The sequence below is a fragment of the Pseudophryne corroboree genome, chromosome 8 (assembly GCF_028390025.1).
Source record: "Pseudophryne corroboree isolate aPseCor3 chromosome 8, aPseCor3.hap2, whole genome shotgun sequence".
In the NCBI taxonomy this organism is placed as follows: domain Eukaryota; kingdom Metazoa; phylum Chordata; class Amphibia; order Anura; family Myobatrachidae; genus Pseudophryne; species Pseudophryne corroboree.
In genome coordinates, this window is record NC_086451.1 from 231,258,610 (window position 1) to 231,277,667 (window position 19,058).

At 48.2% G+C, this 19,058-nt stretch overlaps 1 protein-coding gene across 1 annotated transcript; it reads right to left on the reverse strand.

Annotated features, from left to right (window-relative positions):
- Positions 1-4,038: 4,038 nt before the first annotated feature.
- On the reverse strand, positions 4,039-16,607 carry LOC134948849 (E3 ubiquitin-protein ligase ARK2C-like). Its single transcript, XM_063937097.1, has 2 exons — positions 16,359-16,607; positions 4,039-10,585 (listed from the first exon to the last, which is right to left on the reverse strand). The coding sequence occupies exons 1-2, from the start codon at positions 16,426-16,428 to the stop codon at positions 9,960-9,962; spliced, it is 696 nt and encodes a 231-aa protein (XP_063793167.1). The 5' UTR covers positions 16,429-16,607; the 3' UTR covers positions 4,039-9,959.
- Positions 16,608-19,058: the final 2,451 nt, after the last annotated feature.

Below are 19,058 nucleotides of genomic sequence, written 5' to 3' on the forward strand. Positions count from 1 at the left end.
AAATTTATGTGGCCAGAAAACAGGAGGCCCTGTTTATCCTGTATGCAGCCAACAAAGGTGGCGCTCCTGCGTCTAAGCAGACTGTTGCTCGCTGGATCTGTAACATGATTCAGCAGGCTCATTCTACGGCTGGATTGCCGTTACCGAATTCGGTAAAGTCCCATTCCACTAGGAAGGTGGGCTTTTCTTGGGCGGCTGCCCGAGGCGTCTCGGCATTACAACTGTGCTGAGCGTCGACTTGGTCGGGTTTAAACACTTTTTTGCAAAATTCTACAAGTTTGATACCCTGGCTGATGAGGACCTCATGTTTGCTCATTCGGAGCTGCAGAGTCATCCGCACTCTCCCGCCCGTTTTGGAGCTTTGGTATAATCCCCATGGTCCTTACGGAGTCCCCAGCATCCTCTAGGACGTAAGAGAAAATAAGATTTTAAACCTACCGGTAAATGTTTTTCTCCTAGTCCGTAGAGGATGCTGGGCGCCCGTCCCAGTGCGGACAACATCCTGCAAGACTTGTATATAGTTATTGCTTACATAAGGGTTATGTTTTCAGTTTGGATCAGTTTTGGACTGATACTGGTTTTGTTTCATACTGTTGACTGGTTCGTGTATCCCATGTTATATGGTGTGAATGGTGTGGGCTGGTATGAATCTTGCCCTTGGATTTCCAAAATCCTTTCCTCGTACTGTCCGTCTCCTCTGGGCACAGTTTCTCTAACTGAGGTCTGGAGGAGGGGCATAGAGGGAGGAGCCAGTGCACACCCATACCTAAAGTTATTTTTTAGTGCCCATGTCTCCTGCGGAGCCCGTCTATTCCCCATGGTCCTTACGGAGTCCCCAGCATCCTCTACGGACTAGGAGAAAAAGATTTACCGGTAGGTTTAAAATCTTATTATTTCCCCATTGTAACTGTGCTCCAGTGTCCCCTGTGGAATCGGAGAAAGGGATATATCGGTAAGTGCCAAAATCCTGATTTCCTTTAGAAAACATATGCCATATTTTCTGGATAAACTTCATACTACTTAGGAAACACATGCCATGTTTTCTAGATGACTCATATGCTCTTTTACTGTTTTTTTCTTTTTAACTGTATTATCTTCTGAATCTTTTTTACTCATATTCGTAATAAATCTTTTATATTGGGATCTCACTGAGCGCCTGTCGGTGTTTTACCACATTCATTCAACTTCCAATACAACTTCTGGTCACAGGGAAGGCCCAAGTTATAACCCATAGGCAGCACGTGAAGGGTGCGCAGCTGAACCACACCAATTACCTGTTCAATCGGGATGTAATCGTGTCACTATACCGACGCCGGAATCCCGACCGCTGGAAATCTCAACAGTCGGCATGCCGACTAACAGGGACTATTCCCACTCGTGGGTGTCCATTACACCCATAGCGTGGGAATAGAACAAGGGGCTTCGTTGCGCTTGTCCCCACGCCGGCAATCTGACGGCTGGGATCCCGGCGTCGGTATGCTGACCGCTGGGATCCCAGACGCCAGTAACCTAATCCCAACCCATTCAATCTGCCCAAAGCGGGGAGTTTAGACGGGTTTAGGCGTTTAGGCAGATAAACCCAGTCTGTTTGGAAAGATGGGCGCACAGACACAATTGAGTTGTGACAATTGTTTTGGTGTCTAAAAAGTTGCGTTTAGACTGGATTTTTAGACGCCCAGAACAATTGAATCGGCCCCACTGACTGCTGCCGTAACCGCACTGGTAATAGAACCGGCAAGAGTGAGGGAAGGAGTGAGAACAATAGGATCAGAGAGTAAGTGGCATTTATAGACTATGAAAGCCTAAATGTAAGGCCAGAGCTTACATATTGGTCCTAGCTGGTGATTCCTCCAAACCTTGGCATGCCACTTACACCTGTTCCCTGTGACACTGTAGTTGAAATATACCATTCTGGTTTCTAGTATGGCAGGGGGTCCCGGGGCCACAGCTGTTAGGTTGGTGCAGAGTGAGTTGGGTCATACCTGGATGTAGGGTATATGGCAGGTCTGGTCCAGGTATTGTAGCTGGCTGAGATCAGCAAGCCAGGTAGGTATCCGGTCTTTAGGTCGACACGCGTTAGGCTGCTGAGTTGCAGTGAATAAAAACCTGCTGCCGTCACCACACCTGCTGGGCGTAGTTCTTACAAGTGTCACACTAGATGTAAGAGGAAATACTCTATAGAGACTTGGACCTAGCTATCTCTCTACCTGTGACCCAGCACTATATTCTGCTTGTGTTACTATCCAATACGGAGATGGAATATACCCGGGGCCAGGGGCCTAATGTCCATAATGAGTAACAATGACTTCTGCCTCCTGATTAGCTGCAGATGGAAATAACTGGTAATCTCCTTTGGCTTTGTCGTGTGTTCTGCAGACTTTGAGGGAGATGTATCAAAGCTTGGAGAGGGTTAAAGTACCAACCAATCAGCTCCTGTCATTTTATAGTGTTTGAAAAAAAGAGCTGATTGGTTCTATATCTCTCTCCAAGCGTTGATACATCTTCTCCTATGTCTGGCTTCCTGACCAGCTCCCAGTTCCACCATGTGCTAATACTGAGACCGTATTCTCTGTAACGCACTCAATATCTGGGAGATTACAGACACCTCACTACTGACACATTGTCACTATACTTTTACTGTTTAATATAAAAAGAACCATGCCCCAGCTTCCAGCATTGCTGGTTTATATTACATGATGGTTCCTGGAATAGAGAAGTCAGAGTAATAGACACGTCAGCAATTCTTCTTTACCTGAGGCAGGATGATTATCTTGCTAGACTTTGCCCAATTATAATATAATAAGTTGGCGACTAAAACAAGATGGATTTTCTCAAGAGTATAAAAGTTGTTGATTATATTTTTTGCTGATCTCTTAGGGGAACATTTCCGACGCGTTTCATGTTATTCGTCTAGTGACAGCAGAGATGGTGGGGAATGAGCCAGACACTGATGGACAGAAAGGCGTCCTAATCACCACAGCCAGCATCGCTGCCTATGACGCACCGGTCACGTGTTTACTGGAATATTATGTATTGTGTAATCCGTATGTATTATTTACACTGTGTTTAGGATACATTCCCCGTGCAGTAATTGAGGGTCTGAGTCACATGTAAAGGGGGAGCAATTCCAGCAATCAGTGATCCATGCAAATATCCACCTTATTCAGAGACCACTACATGTCTGTAACCTTATGTAACCTTACCCGCCCCCAGCCCCCCGCTTGTGACAGCAGCCATCAGCACCGGCCCTTTTCAGTAAGTGTGTCACACACATCCCCTGTAACCTGAGTATGATATAACCCATTCATTATTACCATACACAGCGCCGGAGATATTCTGCATATCCAGATCTCTAGTCTGGGGTGTTGTTAGGAGACCCCCATTCTCTTCAGGCTGCCATTTAAGGTACCTATTGGTGCAATCCATAATCTGTATTCCCCCTTATCCCCCCCACATTCAGTCCCTCGCCCAATCCTGCTGCTTCCACCTCCGTATTATCTACAGTATCAGCTCATTTCTTACATTAAAGATAATAAATCCCCTCATTCACCATCCCCATATCTCTCCCCTGGATTACTGTAATCACCTTACACTCCCACCCACTTGTCTCTGCCAATGACCCCTCCACTGCTTCCCCCGATCAGCTCTTGCCACTGGCATCTTCAGGATTTCTCCCCCTTTGTGTCCTCTCCTCCCGCAGAAAGTCAGCTGTTGCTGCTGTAGTAGAGCTCTCTCCTCCCCTTCTATTATCTAGTATATTAGTAACGAGATGTGCTAGTCTGTAACCATGTTACATGTATAACCCCTATGGACATTGCTGTGCAGCTCTGACGTGCTATATAAGTAAGCTGCCTACTGGCTCCCAGGCCTCAGACACATCCCCTCTTACCTCTGATAACATACACACAGGTACAGCACAGGGGGCAGTAAGGGTTATACTCGCCCTCCTAACGGCTGAGAATTGCGCTGTGTATGCATCAGTGATACCCAACATAAACCTTACATAAAATAACGACACGGAGACGTGAATTTGGCAGAAACTGTTAGCAATTTATTTAAATGAGCTTTAAACGTTAAATAAAAGAGAAATTAAGTTTACGCCATACATTCATTTTAAAGCCATAAACCTAGCTGAGCAGAAAACATGCGCGGCCAGCTATGCAACCCTTGCGCCTATCACCCAGACGATCTGCCAAAAAGAAAAAGAAAAATCATGGAAATTTCATGTAAACGAGCTTCAGGCCAATCGAAGCAACATATAGATACAATAGGATAGGTAAAACAAATAAAGGGGGGAGGGGGGTCACACAAGTAAACTCGGTCAGAGGTAAAACTTAAAACCTGCTGAGGGACACATAATTGAAATCCAATTAGCCAAATCAAGTATAATTAAGCCGAATTAAGTCCGTCAGTCCAGGTAAAAAATTGTTAAATCCCTCTAAACTCCCACTGCCAACAGTGGCGAGTAGCTAATCCCCGAGTAGGGAGGACAGGGGGAGACGTACAAGACAGCGCAACACGCAACAAACAGCGTAACAATTCCTGCATGCGCCTAAACGCTGCTAAGGCCTGCGCAAACTATCTGAACTCGCCAGAGCATAGTCAATCACGCCTAACCGCCTCTTGCCTAGCATACTTAGTGGGGTATTCAATTAGTACTGTTTTTTTCGACCAGTCGAAAGAACTGCACTTTTCACCCATTTTTAGGTCGAATTTCTATTCGCCCTATTCAATGGCCGAGCTGTTTTTTTTGACTGGTCGAAAAATCCGGCACGGGCGAAAACCACGTGTATCGGGGAAGCCACCGCCGATACACGTGTTTTGGCAAATTCGCAGGTGTTTTCGTTCATTTTTGCCGCAATTTTCGCCAGTGCCGATTTCAACAAAAAAAAGTGAAATGGCACGGGCGAAAATGGATTCAAAACCGGGTGAAAAGCCCGCAACTGAATGCCCTGTGTCGAATTAGTGCCATTTTTTTGACTGGTCAAAAAAAGGCACGTAATTGAATACCCCCCTTAGCAGCACGCATCCATGCCCTGACCGCGCTAGTAGCAGAGCCAGAGCCATCATCCTCTGAATCCCCAGTTAGCATACCGACAGTCGGGATCCCGGCAGTCACAATACAGATGCTGCGATCCCAACGGGGGCACCATGCCGCCGTCGGTATACCGGCGAGGTAGGTGATTCCCCCTCTATGAGTGTCCATGACACCCATAGAGAGAGAATAAAACAACTCGCCACCGAGCCCGCATGGGGCTAAGTTGCGCTCGCCCCCCTGCCGGCATTCCACCGCTAGGGATGCCGTTGTCAGCATAATGACATTCGGAATCCACATGCACACAGCATATATACATACATTCACACCGCATACCTACACACATAGAATGCATACACACATACGTTCATACACACAACACATACAGCATACATACAAACACACATATGCATACATACACAAAACATACATACATACATACACACACACATACATACATACATAGACAGCATTCCTACAAACACACATAGCATGCTTATATACACACAGCATACATACACATAACACACATCATACATACACAGCATACATACATATATGCATAGCATACCTACACACACCCATCATGCATACATACATACATACAGCCAGCATGCATACATACATACAAACAGCATACCCACACACAGCATACATACGTAGCATACCTACAAATACACATAGCATACACACACAGCATTCCTACACACACATATAGCATACATACATACATACATACATACATACACAGCATACCTATACACACACACAGCATACCTGCAAAACACACATGCATACACATACAAAATACAAAACTAACCAAAACAGGAAGAGGAGGAGGAGAGTCACTGCTGGAGTCCATGTGAGCTGATCTGCTGCTGCACATGCTCAGTAGCTCCCGGCCTCAGCTGTGTGGGTGTAATGTATCCAATGCAGAGAGCTCTACCGATCAGCGCTCTCTGTGAGGAGCAGCCAGGCAGGCGCTCTGATTACGACTGCGGGTGGCCCCGGCCGCTGCAGAGATGTAGACAAAGCTGCTGTATCCATCTCTGAAAGATAAAATTGGTCCATCATGGGGGGCCCCTAAGAGGTGAGGGGGCCCAGGGTAACATATCCCCTGGCCCCCCTTAATCTGGCTCTGCCTCACCTGAAGTCTCGGTCTGACCAGTCACCAACGCCTCCGCCGAGGAAACAGCTTCATCTTCTCTCAGCTCTTCATCAAACTCTGAAAAAGGAGTTAAAGCCGCCCCCGAAGATGAAGCTACGGAGGCGGGCAAAAGGGGAGGAGAAACCATAGCGGGCGCCCTAGTATACTGTATTGTTGCAGGTGCGCTCATACCCAGTTGGACAACAGCCGCTCCCATGTCCTGACATGCCTGCAAAAACTGCTGCATAGCCGGTCTGGATGGGACGGAAATAAGACCCCCGCCCTGAACCATGGTCAAAAGCCATAGCCACTACAAGGGGTGCAAAAGCCGAAGCTATAAATGACATCGCCGATGCGAAAACCCCCGTATGACGGATGAGGAGGGCCCAGAGCATATTTTTGAACTTGAGCCCAACACTCTCAAGTTCCGCCACTGATGTGTGACCCGTTTTCTTGGTGCATCAAGGCCTGAGGGTTACTCAGATGACAGATGCTAACACAGGTGGTACAATGCTCAGAACAGCAGCAGATCAGAGAAGCCATCAGGCGATGTCTATTTACATAAGACGCCTCCTGAATCAGGCCCTGGTAGATTCCTTGCACATGGCATGTATGCTATGCAGAGCAGGGGTTAGAGTGCTCCCCCTAACTCCCCCCCCCTCACCCCGGGACATTGCGCCCCGCGGATGGGACAGCCTGACAGTTCCCGAAAAGCGGGACTATCCTATCCAAAGCAGGACGGCTGTGGGGTATGCAAAGGATTCCCCCAGTGCCACACATAAGATGGCCACTGGCCAGTAGGAGCACAGTGGGCCTGATTCAGATGTGGACGGAGGAACTATATCTGCTGCTTATACAAAAGCAGCAGTGGTAGCGCTAATATGTTAATACAGCAGGATGCGTCATGCCTCCTGCATGCATTACTGATCCGAACTGCATCCTAGGAGGCAGTATCGGATCTTCTGCAACACTATCGGCGGGCTGAGTGACCCAAGGAGTCGCGCAAGTCAGCCACCGCGTCTACTATGAAGGAGCCATGAAATCTACAACCTCAGGTGGATAATCCTGGCCTAGTCCCTCCCTAAAAACATTGGCGACACAAATCCATTTTGAGAAACAGGCTGTTGCCACCCCTCCGCACCCTCAAGCGTAATCAGACTGTCAATCACAGATAATCTAATACCGTAGTGTGACCAATGTCATGGACCTGTACTGCACATGTGTAGCAATGCCCAGTGTACTAGCGCAGTCACTGGACCTGCTACTATGTGCTCTGTTCTTCCTTGCCTGGGATGGGCTGGGATCAAGAGGGATCCTGGTGCCGTCCTATGGGGAAGGATGCGGCAGTGGAACCAGGCAGCGCTGGGGACCTGGGCCGTGTCTGGTCCAGTCCCCACCTGCCCAACTGGCTGCAGAGTTCAGCAGCGGCCATGGAGGCGTTGGTGAATAACCACTTTCGCTCCACATGTGTAATGGCAGCGTACCTGCACCGAGTGGCGGCGGCGAGTCAATCCTGGCTCGTTACATCATAGCACCGCCTCCTGTCACTGGCTTATATCAGCCAGCACCGGGCATGGGTGAGCAGTATGTCGGCCGGGAGGGAGCAGTGAAGAGCTCCCGAAGATTGAAGATAGAAGACGCAGGGGAAGGCGCCGGAAGTCCTGGAGGGTGGTGGCAGTTGGGAAAGAGCTGTTACACACTGCCGCCCGCCGGGTGAAGATCATAGATCCGACGCTTGTCAGTGAAGACGTCGGAAGCCCTGGGACAGCGGTGTGCGACAGAAAAGAACTTTTACTTGCCACCACTGCCGAGGTGAAGACTCCAGGAAGCCCGGAGGTGGTGGGAGCCATCCCGCCTCTGGTGAAGACCACGCGGAGGACGGGTCTGGACCTAGCTTGGTCCAGCCACAGCCTTTATGATGGATAAATCCAGACGATCCCACCCTAGACCACCAGAGTGTGAGACTAGGCCCGTGGGCATAGCAGGCACTAGGCCTGTGTCGCATAAGTGCACACTAAGCCCGGTGGACATCTAGGGGCATAAGGCCCAATAGAATGGCACAATATGTGGGTACTAGGCCCGAGGAGCAGTGTGGGCAGTAAGCCCAGTAGACTTACACATTAGGCGGGCACTAGGCCCGTGGATAGAAGATTTAGCTCTCAACAGAAGCAATAGGTCTGGGCCCCGTGGTCATCAGGCACCAAGCTCAGGTAGGTGGGCAATAGGCCCAAAACATTTGGATCATATTAAGTAGGCGGGCAACAGGCCCATGGCAGTAAAGTCCCCCAGATACACAACAACAGTAAGCCCAAAGCTATTGTGTGGATGACAAGGTTGGTATAGGCAAGGGCACAAGGCCTAGTAGTCTTACATTGTGTGATTAACCGCAGGTATGGTAAATCGGCACTAGGCCGTAGTATCTCCTCATCCTGCACTAGACCGCAGGTTGGATAAATCGGCGCTAGTCTGCAAATGTGGTAAGTCAAGGCTAAGCTGTGGTAACTCTTCATCCGGCGCTAGGCCGCAGGTTGGATAAGTCGGCGCTACGCCGCAGATGTGGATAAGACGTCGAAGCCCTGGGACAGTAGTGTGCGACGGAAAAGAGCTTTTACTGGCCACCACTGCCCAGGTGAAGACTCACAAGAAGCCCGGAGGTGGTAGGAGACATCCCGCCTCCGGCGAAAACCACGCGTTGGGCGGGTCTGGACCAAGCTTCATCCAGCCACAGCCATTAGGATGAGTAAATCCAGATGGTCCCACCCTAGACCAACAGGGTTTGGGCACTAGGCCTGGGATTCATTACGCGGGCACTAGGCCCGGGTGACGTAAAGGGACATTAGGCCCAATAGAATGGCACAATAGGCGAGTACTAGGCCCGGTGAGCAGTGTGGGCAGAAGGCCCAATAGAGCTGCACACTACGTGGACACTAGTCCCTTGGATAGAATATTCAGCCCCTAATGGCAGCAATAGGTCGGGGTCCCGTGGTCATTAGGCCCAAAGCTTATTGTAAGAGGCTCAGGTAGGTGAGCAATAGGCCCAAAGCATTGGGATCATTTCAGGTAGGCAGGAAACAGGCCCATGACAGCAAAGTCCCACATATAGGCAACAATTGGCCAGGGCACAGTGGGCGGTAAGCCCAAAGCTACTATGTGGACGACAAGGTTGGTATAGACAAGGGCACAATGCCCAGTAGTATTACATTGTGCGATTAACCGCAGGTGTGGTAAGTCGGCACTAGGCCGTAGTATCTCTTGATCCTGCGCTAGCCCGCAGGTTGGATAAGTCGGCGCTAGGCTACAGGTGTTGTTAGACGGCGCTAAGCTGTGATATCGCTTCATCTGGTGCTAGGCCGCAGGATAAATAAGTCGGCGCAACGCCGCAGATGTGAAAACGTTGAAGTCCTGGGACAGTGGTGTGTGACGTAAAATAGCTTTTACTGGCCACCACTGCCCAGGTGAAGACTCCAGGAAGGCCGGAGGTGGTGGGAGCAATACCAAGTGGTGGGCGGGTCTGGACCAAGCTTGGTCCAGCCACAGCCCTTAGGATGGGTAAATCCAGACGGTCCCACCCTAGACCACCATGGTTCGGGCACTAGGCCCGTGGGCATAGCAGGCACTAGGCCCGGGCAATATAAAAGGGGCATTAGGCCCAATAGAATGGCACAATAGGCGAGCACTAGGCCTGGTGAGCAGTGTGGGCAGTAGGCCCAAAGTAGAATGGAGGAGGTGGTATGGAATCTAGAGAAGGTGGTAATTTAGATCTTCCTCTTACCGTATTCAGGAGATCCAACACTCAATTTGCCCTGGGATGCACTCTCCGCGGCACAGGGGACAGCTGGAATGTGTTGCAAACCACTGTAAGATGCAGCTTGGATGGTACTTGTGGCTGCAGGGCAGGGTAGACACTCGCTCCCCATCTTGGTACTGCATCAGACAGATAGCACATGACTGTGTCGCTTCGTCCCCAGCAATGATGGTAGATTGGAAAAATCTGATCTTTAACTGCAAGGCCTGGACATTCTGCCTGTGCATCTCTTCCACCACAGCTGGCCTGTTCTGTTCGATGATTTCTTCCAAAATGGGCGGGATATTCTGCTCATTGTCAGCTTCCTCAGCGGCTGTCATCATCTGCATGACGATCTCGTGCACCATGTCCGAGAGATTCTGCCTATTCTCCGCTGGCTGCTGAGACGTTGGCTGTAGATGACTTGGACCAGGGAGAGGATCTGGACTTGGTCCGTCTGTTGGTGCTATCTCAGGAGCAGGAAGAGGAGAACGGCTTTGGTGTCTGTGCTCCCTCTGAGGTCTCTGCAGATGTTCCTGGGTGTCCTGATGAGATCTTATTTCACCTCTTCGGCGCTCAGACCGCAGTCTCTCCTCAAATACGGTCTGCGTTGAATCATCTGAAAAAATATACCTTATATAGTAGCCATAACAATTACCTATCGATAACATGTACCAATCAATTGCCGATCAATAACTTGAGTTACAGTAAACATTTTGGTATATCATTGATAGTGTTACACTGTAAGAGACTGTCAGAATAAGAGTTGTTTCATTTATTATAGTTATTTTTGTAAGTGAAATTTCCATTAAGAGCAATATTACAGCATTAAGCAAGAAAGGAACCAATAAGGAGCCGCTCTCATTGGGAGAATGGATCTCTAGGTGTTCCAGTAAGAAAAGACACAGAATAATGCAGGTAGAACAGAAGGCCTGAGGGGAGCTGCACTAAACAGAAGCGATATAGGGAGACAAGAAAAGCGACAAGAGGGGAAATGAGAGGTAAAAAGTAGGAGGGGGAGAAAGAAGAGCGTGTTGGTAGGGGTGCACGCAGGAAGGGAGGAGGAAGGGGGAGTGCTGGCATGACAAATCATTAAGTGATAAAATATCAGATCTAAGCAGGGGATGTAGTGGAGGAGGCCTCGTTATGACAAACCCAAGGTGCCCAAATATATGCAAACTGGCTGGGGTGCTCAGGCAGGACGCTAGAAATGTATTCCAGGTGTAGATTTTCCAAATAGGGTTGAGTAGAGCAGAGAAGGGAGGCAGCGCTGGATGTTTCTAATGAGCAGCAGCAGTACAATTAGCTGCATTTAGCTGCATGAGTGAGTACTGCTGTGTGTGTCTGCAGCGGAGTAGGGAATGGTAATACCAGTGAGTGTGACATTCAGACGATCAGTCGCTGACCAGAACCCTGTGATTCTCAGACAGATCCACCATAAGTATCCCAAGGAGCCCCTATAATATCTATGAGTGGTCGGAGGGGGAATAAATGAGAAGGCACCAGAGGAACGAGTGCGGCTCAGAGTGGAGATTGGGCTAGATGCAGTGGTGCAAGTAGAAATATTTTCTTATGGGTACTGAGTGACGAAAAATGGGCGTGGTCATGTGTTGTTATGGGGCGTAGCCACATGCTGCTAGTGGGAGTGGCTACATGACACTAGCGGCATGGCCACATGACACAGCCCCTTTTTGGGGGGATTCTGGAGGCAAGGCTATCAATATATAGTAATGCCTCCAGTATAATATAAATATATAGTGGTACCTCCAGTATAATAGAAATATATAGTAATGCCCCCAATTTAATAACAATATATAGTAATGCCTCCATTATAACAGGAAAATACAGCCACTGTCCTCCCAGTAACCCTGACAAAGTGGGAGGAGCAGTCATGCTGCCAAGCACCATGGTCTTGTTGCTTTGTGGCACTTATAATTGTGGCAATGGCAAAGTGTGTGGCAGGTGGTACTGCGTACCCACTGCCAAATTCTTAAGGGTACTCCGTACCCGAGCGTACCCACATACTTGCACCACTGGCTAGATGTGAGGGTGCATTAGTGGGGGTAGAATAGGTGGGAGTAGGGTAATAAAGAGATGGGAATAAGGGTGTGAGGGCTGTGGGAGAGTCTGGGCTAGCCTGTAAGGAACATAAGTGAGTAGCGGAATGGGAAAATCATCTAAAAATACTGAACTAGTCTATAAATGAAAACCTGCTGAGGACTGAGCTCTAATGGTTCAGGTCAGTGTTTCTTATACTTGGTCCTCAGCACCCCTAACAGGTCATGTTTTCCAGACCTCCTGTGTTTCCCTAGACTGTGTCAGTCAGGAATGAATGTGCTGCAACTTTTGAAATGTGACAGATACAGCGAGTGATGAGCCCACCTGTGCCCCAGCTAGGGGGTCTGCAGCACGTGACCTGTCAGCAGTCCTGAGGGCTGAGTATGAGAAACCCCTTACATCATACAATGACTTGGTGATTTTGTGAACTCGGAGCCACCATGTTACTTTGGGCCAAGCTGGCCGTGTCCATCTCTGTACAGCTGCTGGACCCAGAGCTCAGCTGTCAGCTCCTATTTCTCCCTCTGCATTAGTTCCCCATCACTGCGTCCCTCCTCCCTAGTCTGCACCATGACCTGCTTTGTTCCCTGCACCAGCGCACTCTCAGGCCTATATAAGCAGAAGCACCTCACACCCACAATTCATCCGGGCATGTCCTCTATCTCACCCTGCACCTTCTCATGGCTGGTGGTGACATCTCACCCAACCCGGGACCCCGTACACTCCCCACTATCTGCTCACACTCCTCTTTCCACCCCAAAACTTTCCATCCAGCCCATGCATGTAATCCCTCCAACCTGACCCACATATCTTCCATACTCTGTAAAGTACATAAACCATAGACCTCAGATTCACATTACAATTTCCAGATCGTAGACTGTTGGTTGGTAAAATTAAAAATATATTGAGATAGTTTGTGAGAGGGGCTCTGAGATTTCGGCTGCCTAGGGGCCTCCACAGGGTTTAATGCGGCACCACTCACACCCATCCATGATCTTCTTATTTCACTATCTATCACACCCCATTGCCAGTTCATTTTGGCACTCGGAGCACATTGCATTGTTATCAGACTGCGTGACCCCCCTATTGGTCCAGCAACTGAATAGAGATGACAGCTCAATAGATCCTAAATCAGCCTTGTGTTACGTGTGATCCCAAATAGATCCCAAATCCTCAGCCCCAGTATTATTACTGAACAGTACCCATAAGGGTCGGATGGTTTATGTAAATATAAAAAGTGTGTGGCAGGGCATAGAGATAATGTGCAGCATGGTCAGATCACATGCGCCCGCACCACCCCACTGTGTCCCACAGTGTGTGACAAGGAGATACGTTCTGCAGATGAGTATAATATAATACTGAAAAAAAAATACTTTTTAAGTTATATTAATAACATTTTTTTTTTAAGGAAAACACTGTTATGAATGGTTTTAGAGAGAAACATCATCAGTTAAGTGGTTAAAGATTCCCCAATCCACCAATCTGCCCCCATACATTACAGATATTGTTAGTTGATTGCAGATCATTTTCAGCAAATACAGATCTGCTGAATCTGGAAAGTCTCATCATGTTACTAGTAACGGTCTGCTGATTGTTACCATACACCAGCAATCTACAGCTTTAATTGATCTGTGAAATTCAACATATTTAAAAACCTGATTTACCAATCACTGGTCAGAATCTGCGATCTGTGATCCCCATATATTGTGGATTTTGTTTACAGAATGATCTGCAAAATGCCAAATTGCCCTAATTTATTGCTGATGTATGGGGGCCACATCTCCAGCTGCCACCCGCATGCTACCCAGGGTAACATAGCATGGGGGGATATTTATCGGTGCTTGGAGAGAGATAAAGTAGCAGCCAATCAGGTGCTAACTGTCATAATTCAAACCCAGCCTGTAACATAGCTGATTGGCTGGTGCTTTATCTGTATCCACTATATCACTTTAAGGCTAAAGGTGCATACACACGGAGCGATATAACTGAGCGATTTTGACTATATAGTCAAAATCGCTCAGAAAGTTAGTGCAGATCGCTCCGTGTGTATACAGGCAGCGATAGCGATGCGCGTCCCCGCTAGGTCGCTATCGCTGGGAAAAATAGTCAGTGCAGGCAAGTCAATTTTGGCTATGTCGCTGCAAAAGTTAGTCAAAATCGCTATACTTTAAGAGGCCAGCGATTTTTCCCAGCGATAGCGATGTTGCAGGCGGCGGTGGTGCGGGCGGCGGCGGGTTGTGGCGGCGGTGCGGGCAGCGGCGGGTTGCGGTGGCGGTGTGGGCGACGGCGGGTTGCGGCGGCGGTGCGGGCGGCGGCGGGTTGCGGTGTGGGCGGCGATGGGTTGCGGTGGTGGTGTGGGCGGTGGCGGTGCGGGCGGCGGCGGGTTGCGGCAGCGGTGCGGGCGGGCGAAATTTACCTTTATCTTTATCTTGCAGAGTCTGGCAGCGGAGCGGTACCAGTTTCAAAAATGGCGCCTCAGCGTCATTTTTGAAATTCAAGATGGCCGCCGCGAGCCAATCACGGCTCGCCACGTCATCGCCCCGCCCCCTCCCGCTGACTTATATAAGTCAGCGCGAGGCAGCGGCTTTCAGTCCGACGGCGGAGGAGGAGCGAAGAAGAGCTCCTGAAGACTGAAGACACCGTGGAAGTCCTGGATGGGCGGCGGCTATGCAAAAGAGCTTAGCAGCCGCCGCCCACCAGGTGAAGATGCTGGAAGTCCTGGGAAGGCGGCGGCCATGCAAAAGAGCTTAAAGGCCGCCGCCTCCCAGGTGAAGACGTCGTGGAAGTCCTGGATGGGCAGCGGCTATGCAAAAGAGCTTAGCAGCCGCCGCCCACCAGGTGAAGACGCCGGTGCAAGACCCCAGAAGCCCCGGGGAGGTGGCGCCCCCCCAGGTGAAGACGCCGGAAGCCCTGGGAAGGCGGCGGCCATGCAAAAGAGCTTAAAGGCCGCCGCCCCCAGGTGAAGACCCAGTTTAATAAAGTATTTTTTAAAGAATGTGTTGTGTTTTTTTTCAATATGTTCTTTACAGGTGGACTACAGGTGCCAGCGGGCCCTTTATGTCCGGGCATGCTGGCACTTGTGGTTCTCCAAGTGCCAGCATGCTGGGGCAGGCTTGCTGGGACCTGTAGGCCACCTGTAAAGAACAATATTACTATTGAAAGGCTATCAGCCTCCCATCCACCGCCCACGGATGGGGGGGACAGCCTCGGGCTTCACCCCTGGCCCTTGGGTGGCTGGAGGGGGGGGACCCCTTGATTTAAGGGGTCCTCACTCGTCCAGTGTACCCCGGCCAGGGGTGACTAGTTGGGGGGGTAATGGCACGGCCGCAGGGACCAATATAAAAGTGTCCCCCGGCTGTGGCATTATCTCCCTGGCTAGTGGAGCCCGGTGCTGGTTTTAAAAATACGGGGGACCCCTATGTCTTTTGTCCCCCGTATTTTTTAAACCAGGACCGGACGCAGAGCCCGGTGCTGGTTGTCTAAATATGGGGGAACCCTACTCATTTTTTCCTCTGTATTTTAACAACCAGGACTGGCTCAAAGAGCCCGAGGCTGGTTTTACATAGGAGGGGGGACCCCACGCAAATTTTTTTTTAAACTTTTAGCTATTTAAATACCAGCCACCCTGTAAAATCGTCCTATATATGACACTCATCCCCTTATTTAAATGAGATAGTCAAAATCTCCCATAGCCAAAATCTCTTGCATAGTTAGACAAAATCTCTGGTAAAGTTAGTCAAAATCTCCTACTGCCAGTTCAAGGGAAAAGTTAGTCAAAATCTCTCATAGTCAAAATCTCTCCGTGTGTATGCACCTTAAGGCTTAGTATATCTCCCCCTCTGACTGTAAAATGTTAGGAGTTGATTGGTTGGTATATTGGGGTCTATGTATGAAGCCTGGGATAAAGTGGATGAGATAAAATACCAGCCAATCAGCTCCTAACTGCCATGTTATAGGCTGTGTGTTGAAAAATGACAGGAACTGGTTGGTTTGTAATTTATCTCCTTTCACGTTATCTCTCTCCAAGTCTTAGTACATAGACCTTTTTATCTCTCCCCAAGCTTTCAGGAATCTCCCACAAAGTGTAAGGCAGGACATATAGCTAATGTGCAGCTAACTCCAACTACCACCCGCATGCCACACAGGCTGAGAGGACATAGCGGAGATTTATCACAGCTTGGAGAAAGGTAATGTGGGGAGAGATAAAGTACCAGCCAGTCAGCGCCTGTTATTTTAATGACAGTTGGAAGCTGATCACTTAGTACTTAATTTCTCTCCAATCTTTGATAAATCTGCTCTTTAGATTGAAATCACTGCCCCAAAATCTCACTTACCATGATCTCCGTGACGGCTCCACCTCCTCTGATCCTCCAGGAGCCGTCTCAGCTCCGTTCTCCGGCTCATCTCCAGATGTTCAATAAATCCACCAAATAGAAAAAAATAAAATAAAAAAAATGTTCAGGAAAATCACAGATTTTATTGTGCTCTGAACAACAAGATAAACGCTGGAAGTAGAACACTAGCTGCCAAAGCACACTAGCTCGCTCTTCCAAGGCAAGACTATAGTATCAGCCACCAGAGCTTCAACTGTCAACTGCCACTGATGTGGCTGTGCACTGGGCTTATATACCTGTCCATAGACAAATGGCCGACTGCTCGCATCACTGCAGTCAGGCAGCCATATTTCTTACTGGCATGGAGAAAACCAGCTACTGAGTATCTGTATTATCATGAATTATACTGCTGACTAGCTTACACAATATTTCTACAAACTTTCCAATGAAGCCCCACCCACTACCCCATAAGCACCACCCCCTGTAAGTTCACAAATTGGGACAGTTTGTGTTTGTATGTAATAGTGGCTGGTATGTCTCATGGTAAATTCTCAATTCCAAATCATTACTCTACAGTCTGCAACATACTAATCCATAGCCCCCAATTGATAATGTAATAATTTCCATATTATTTCTTACTGACTATAGCCACTTGACCAGGAGCTGCAGAACTGCGCTTCTTCCAGATTCTAACAAAATGTGTCTGAGTGAAAGGACATAGCTACGTTGTGGTGAAACGCATTGGATGTTATCCGCTGGTTAGCTGTTATCAGTTCAGATTAGGTATCCAGCTTCGATTTGTTGTATTTTTTTGTATTTAATAGGATTTTGTTGTTTGTATTTGGCTCGTTTTGGATGTATACTGTACTTTGAATATTTAGCCACAAGATGGCAGCACTTACAGCACATTGGTGTTAGCCATTGACACAGTATTTTTTTTTTCTATATACATTTTATTTCTTTATATACTATTATATATTGTTTAACTTGTTCATATTATATTATAGTATGTCGTTTTACACTATATATGATTTTAGCACTTTAAGCTAGACATATTTGTCCTCCTTAGGATAACATCCGTTCTATGGGGGTCATTCCGACCCAATCACTCGCTGCAGTTTGTCGCCCTGTGCTGGGCGTCCCCCCGCATGTCAGGGAAGATGATCATAAATGTGCTAGATTTAGCACAGCTACGATCAACTCGGAATGACCTCCTATGTTTTATACTGCTTTTGTATTTTAAATATGTACATATGTGTATTTTATTGAGGTGGTGCACAGTGCAATGTTCATTTTATGTATACTGTATAATGCACATGTGCGATTGTGATATGACACTGTGTTATTGTATTGGTGCACAGTGCAATGTTCATTTTATGTATACTGTATAATGCACATGTGCGATTGTGATATGACACACTGTTATTGTATTGGTGCACAGTGCGATGTTCATTTTATGTATACTGTATAATGCACATGTGCGATTGTGATATGACACACTGGGGTATATTTACTAAAATTCGTATTTTCCCGACTGAGGTTAAAGTTCAAACACGAATGACATCGAAAGTGTAAATTTGCAACTTTTTGAATTTATTACGACTAATTTACTAAGCTGTCGTATTCTGCATTTTCGTGTTTACCGATTTCGATGTCATTCGTATTTTTTGGCAGTGTTTTACGGGAGTGAATTGTAAAACACTGCCGACTTTAGCACAATGAATCTCGGCCGGATCTGTGCGATCCGTGCTGGGCTTCATTGTGCATCTTTCAAAATATGTTAAACTTGGTTAAAAAAAATGTAAAAAAATGCGTGGGGTCCCCCCTCCTAAGCAAAACCAGCCTCGGACTCTTTGAGCCGGTCCTGGTTGAAAAAATATGGGGAAAAAAGTGACAGGGGTTCCCCCATATTTAAACAACCAGCACCGGGCTCTGCGCCAGGTCCTGGTTCCAAAAATACGGGGGACAAAAAGCGTAGGGGTCCCCCGTATTTTTAAAACCAGCACCAGGCTCCACTAGCCAGTTACATTATGCCACAGCCTGGGGACACTTTTATATAGGTCCCTGCGGCCCTGGCATTACATACCCAACTAGTCACCGCTGGCCGGGGTACCCTGGAGGAGTGGGGACCCCTTCAATCAAGGGGTCCTTCCCCTCCAGCCACCCAAGGGCCAGGGGTGAAGCCCGAGGCTGTCCCCCCCATCCAAGGGCGGCGGATGGGGGGCTGATAGCCTTTGTTAAAAGTGTTGAATATTGTTTTTAGTAGCAGTACTACAAGTCCCAGCAAGCCTCCCCCGCAAGCTGGTACTTGGAGAACCACAAGTACCAGCATGCGGAGGAAAACCGGGCCCACTGGTATCTGTAGTACTACTACTAAAAAAATACCCCAATAAAAACAGAACACACACCTTGATAGTATAACTTTATTACATCCATGCACACTTACATACACACATACTTACCTATGTTCACACGAGGGTCGGTCCTCTTCTCCATGTAGAATCCATGGGGTACCTGTTGGGAAAATTATACTCACATAATCCAGTGGAGATCGGTCCTCTTCTGTTCTATTTGTAATCCAGGAACTTGGCAAAATAACAAAACGAACACCCGACCACGCACTGAAAGGGGCCCCATGTTTTCACATGGGACCCCTTTCCCCGACTGCCAGAAACCCCCCTGACTTATGTCTAAGAGGGT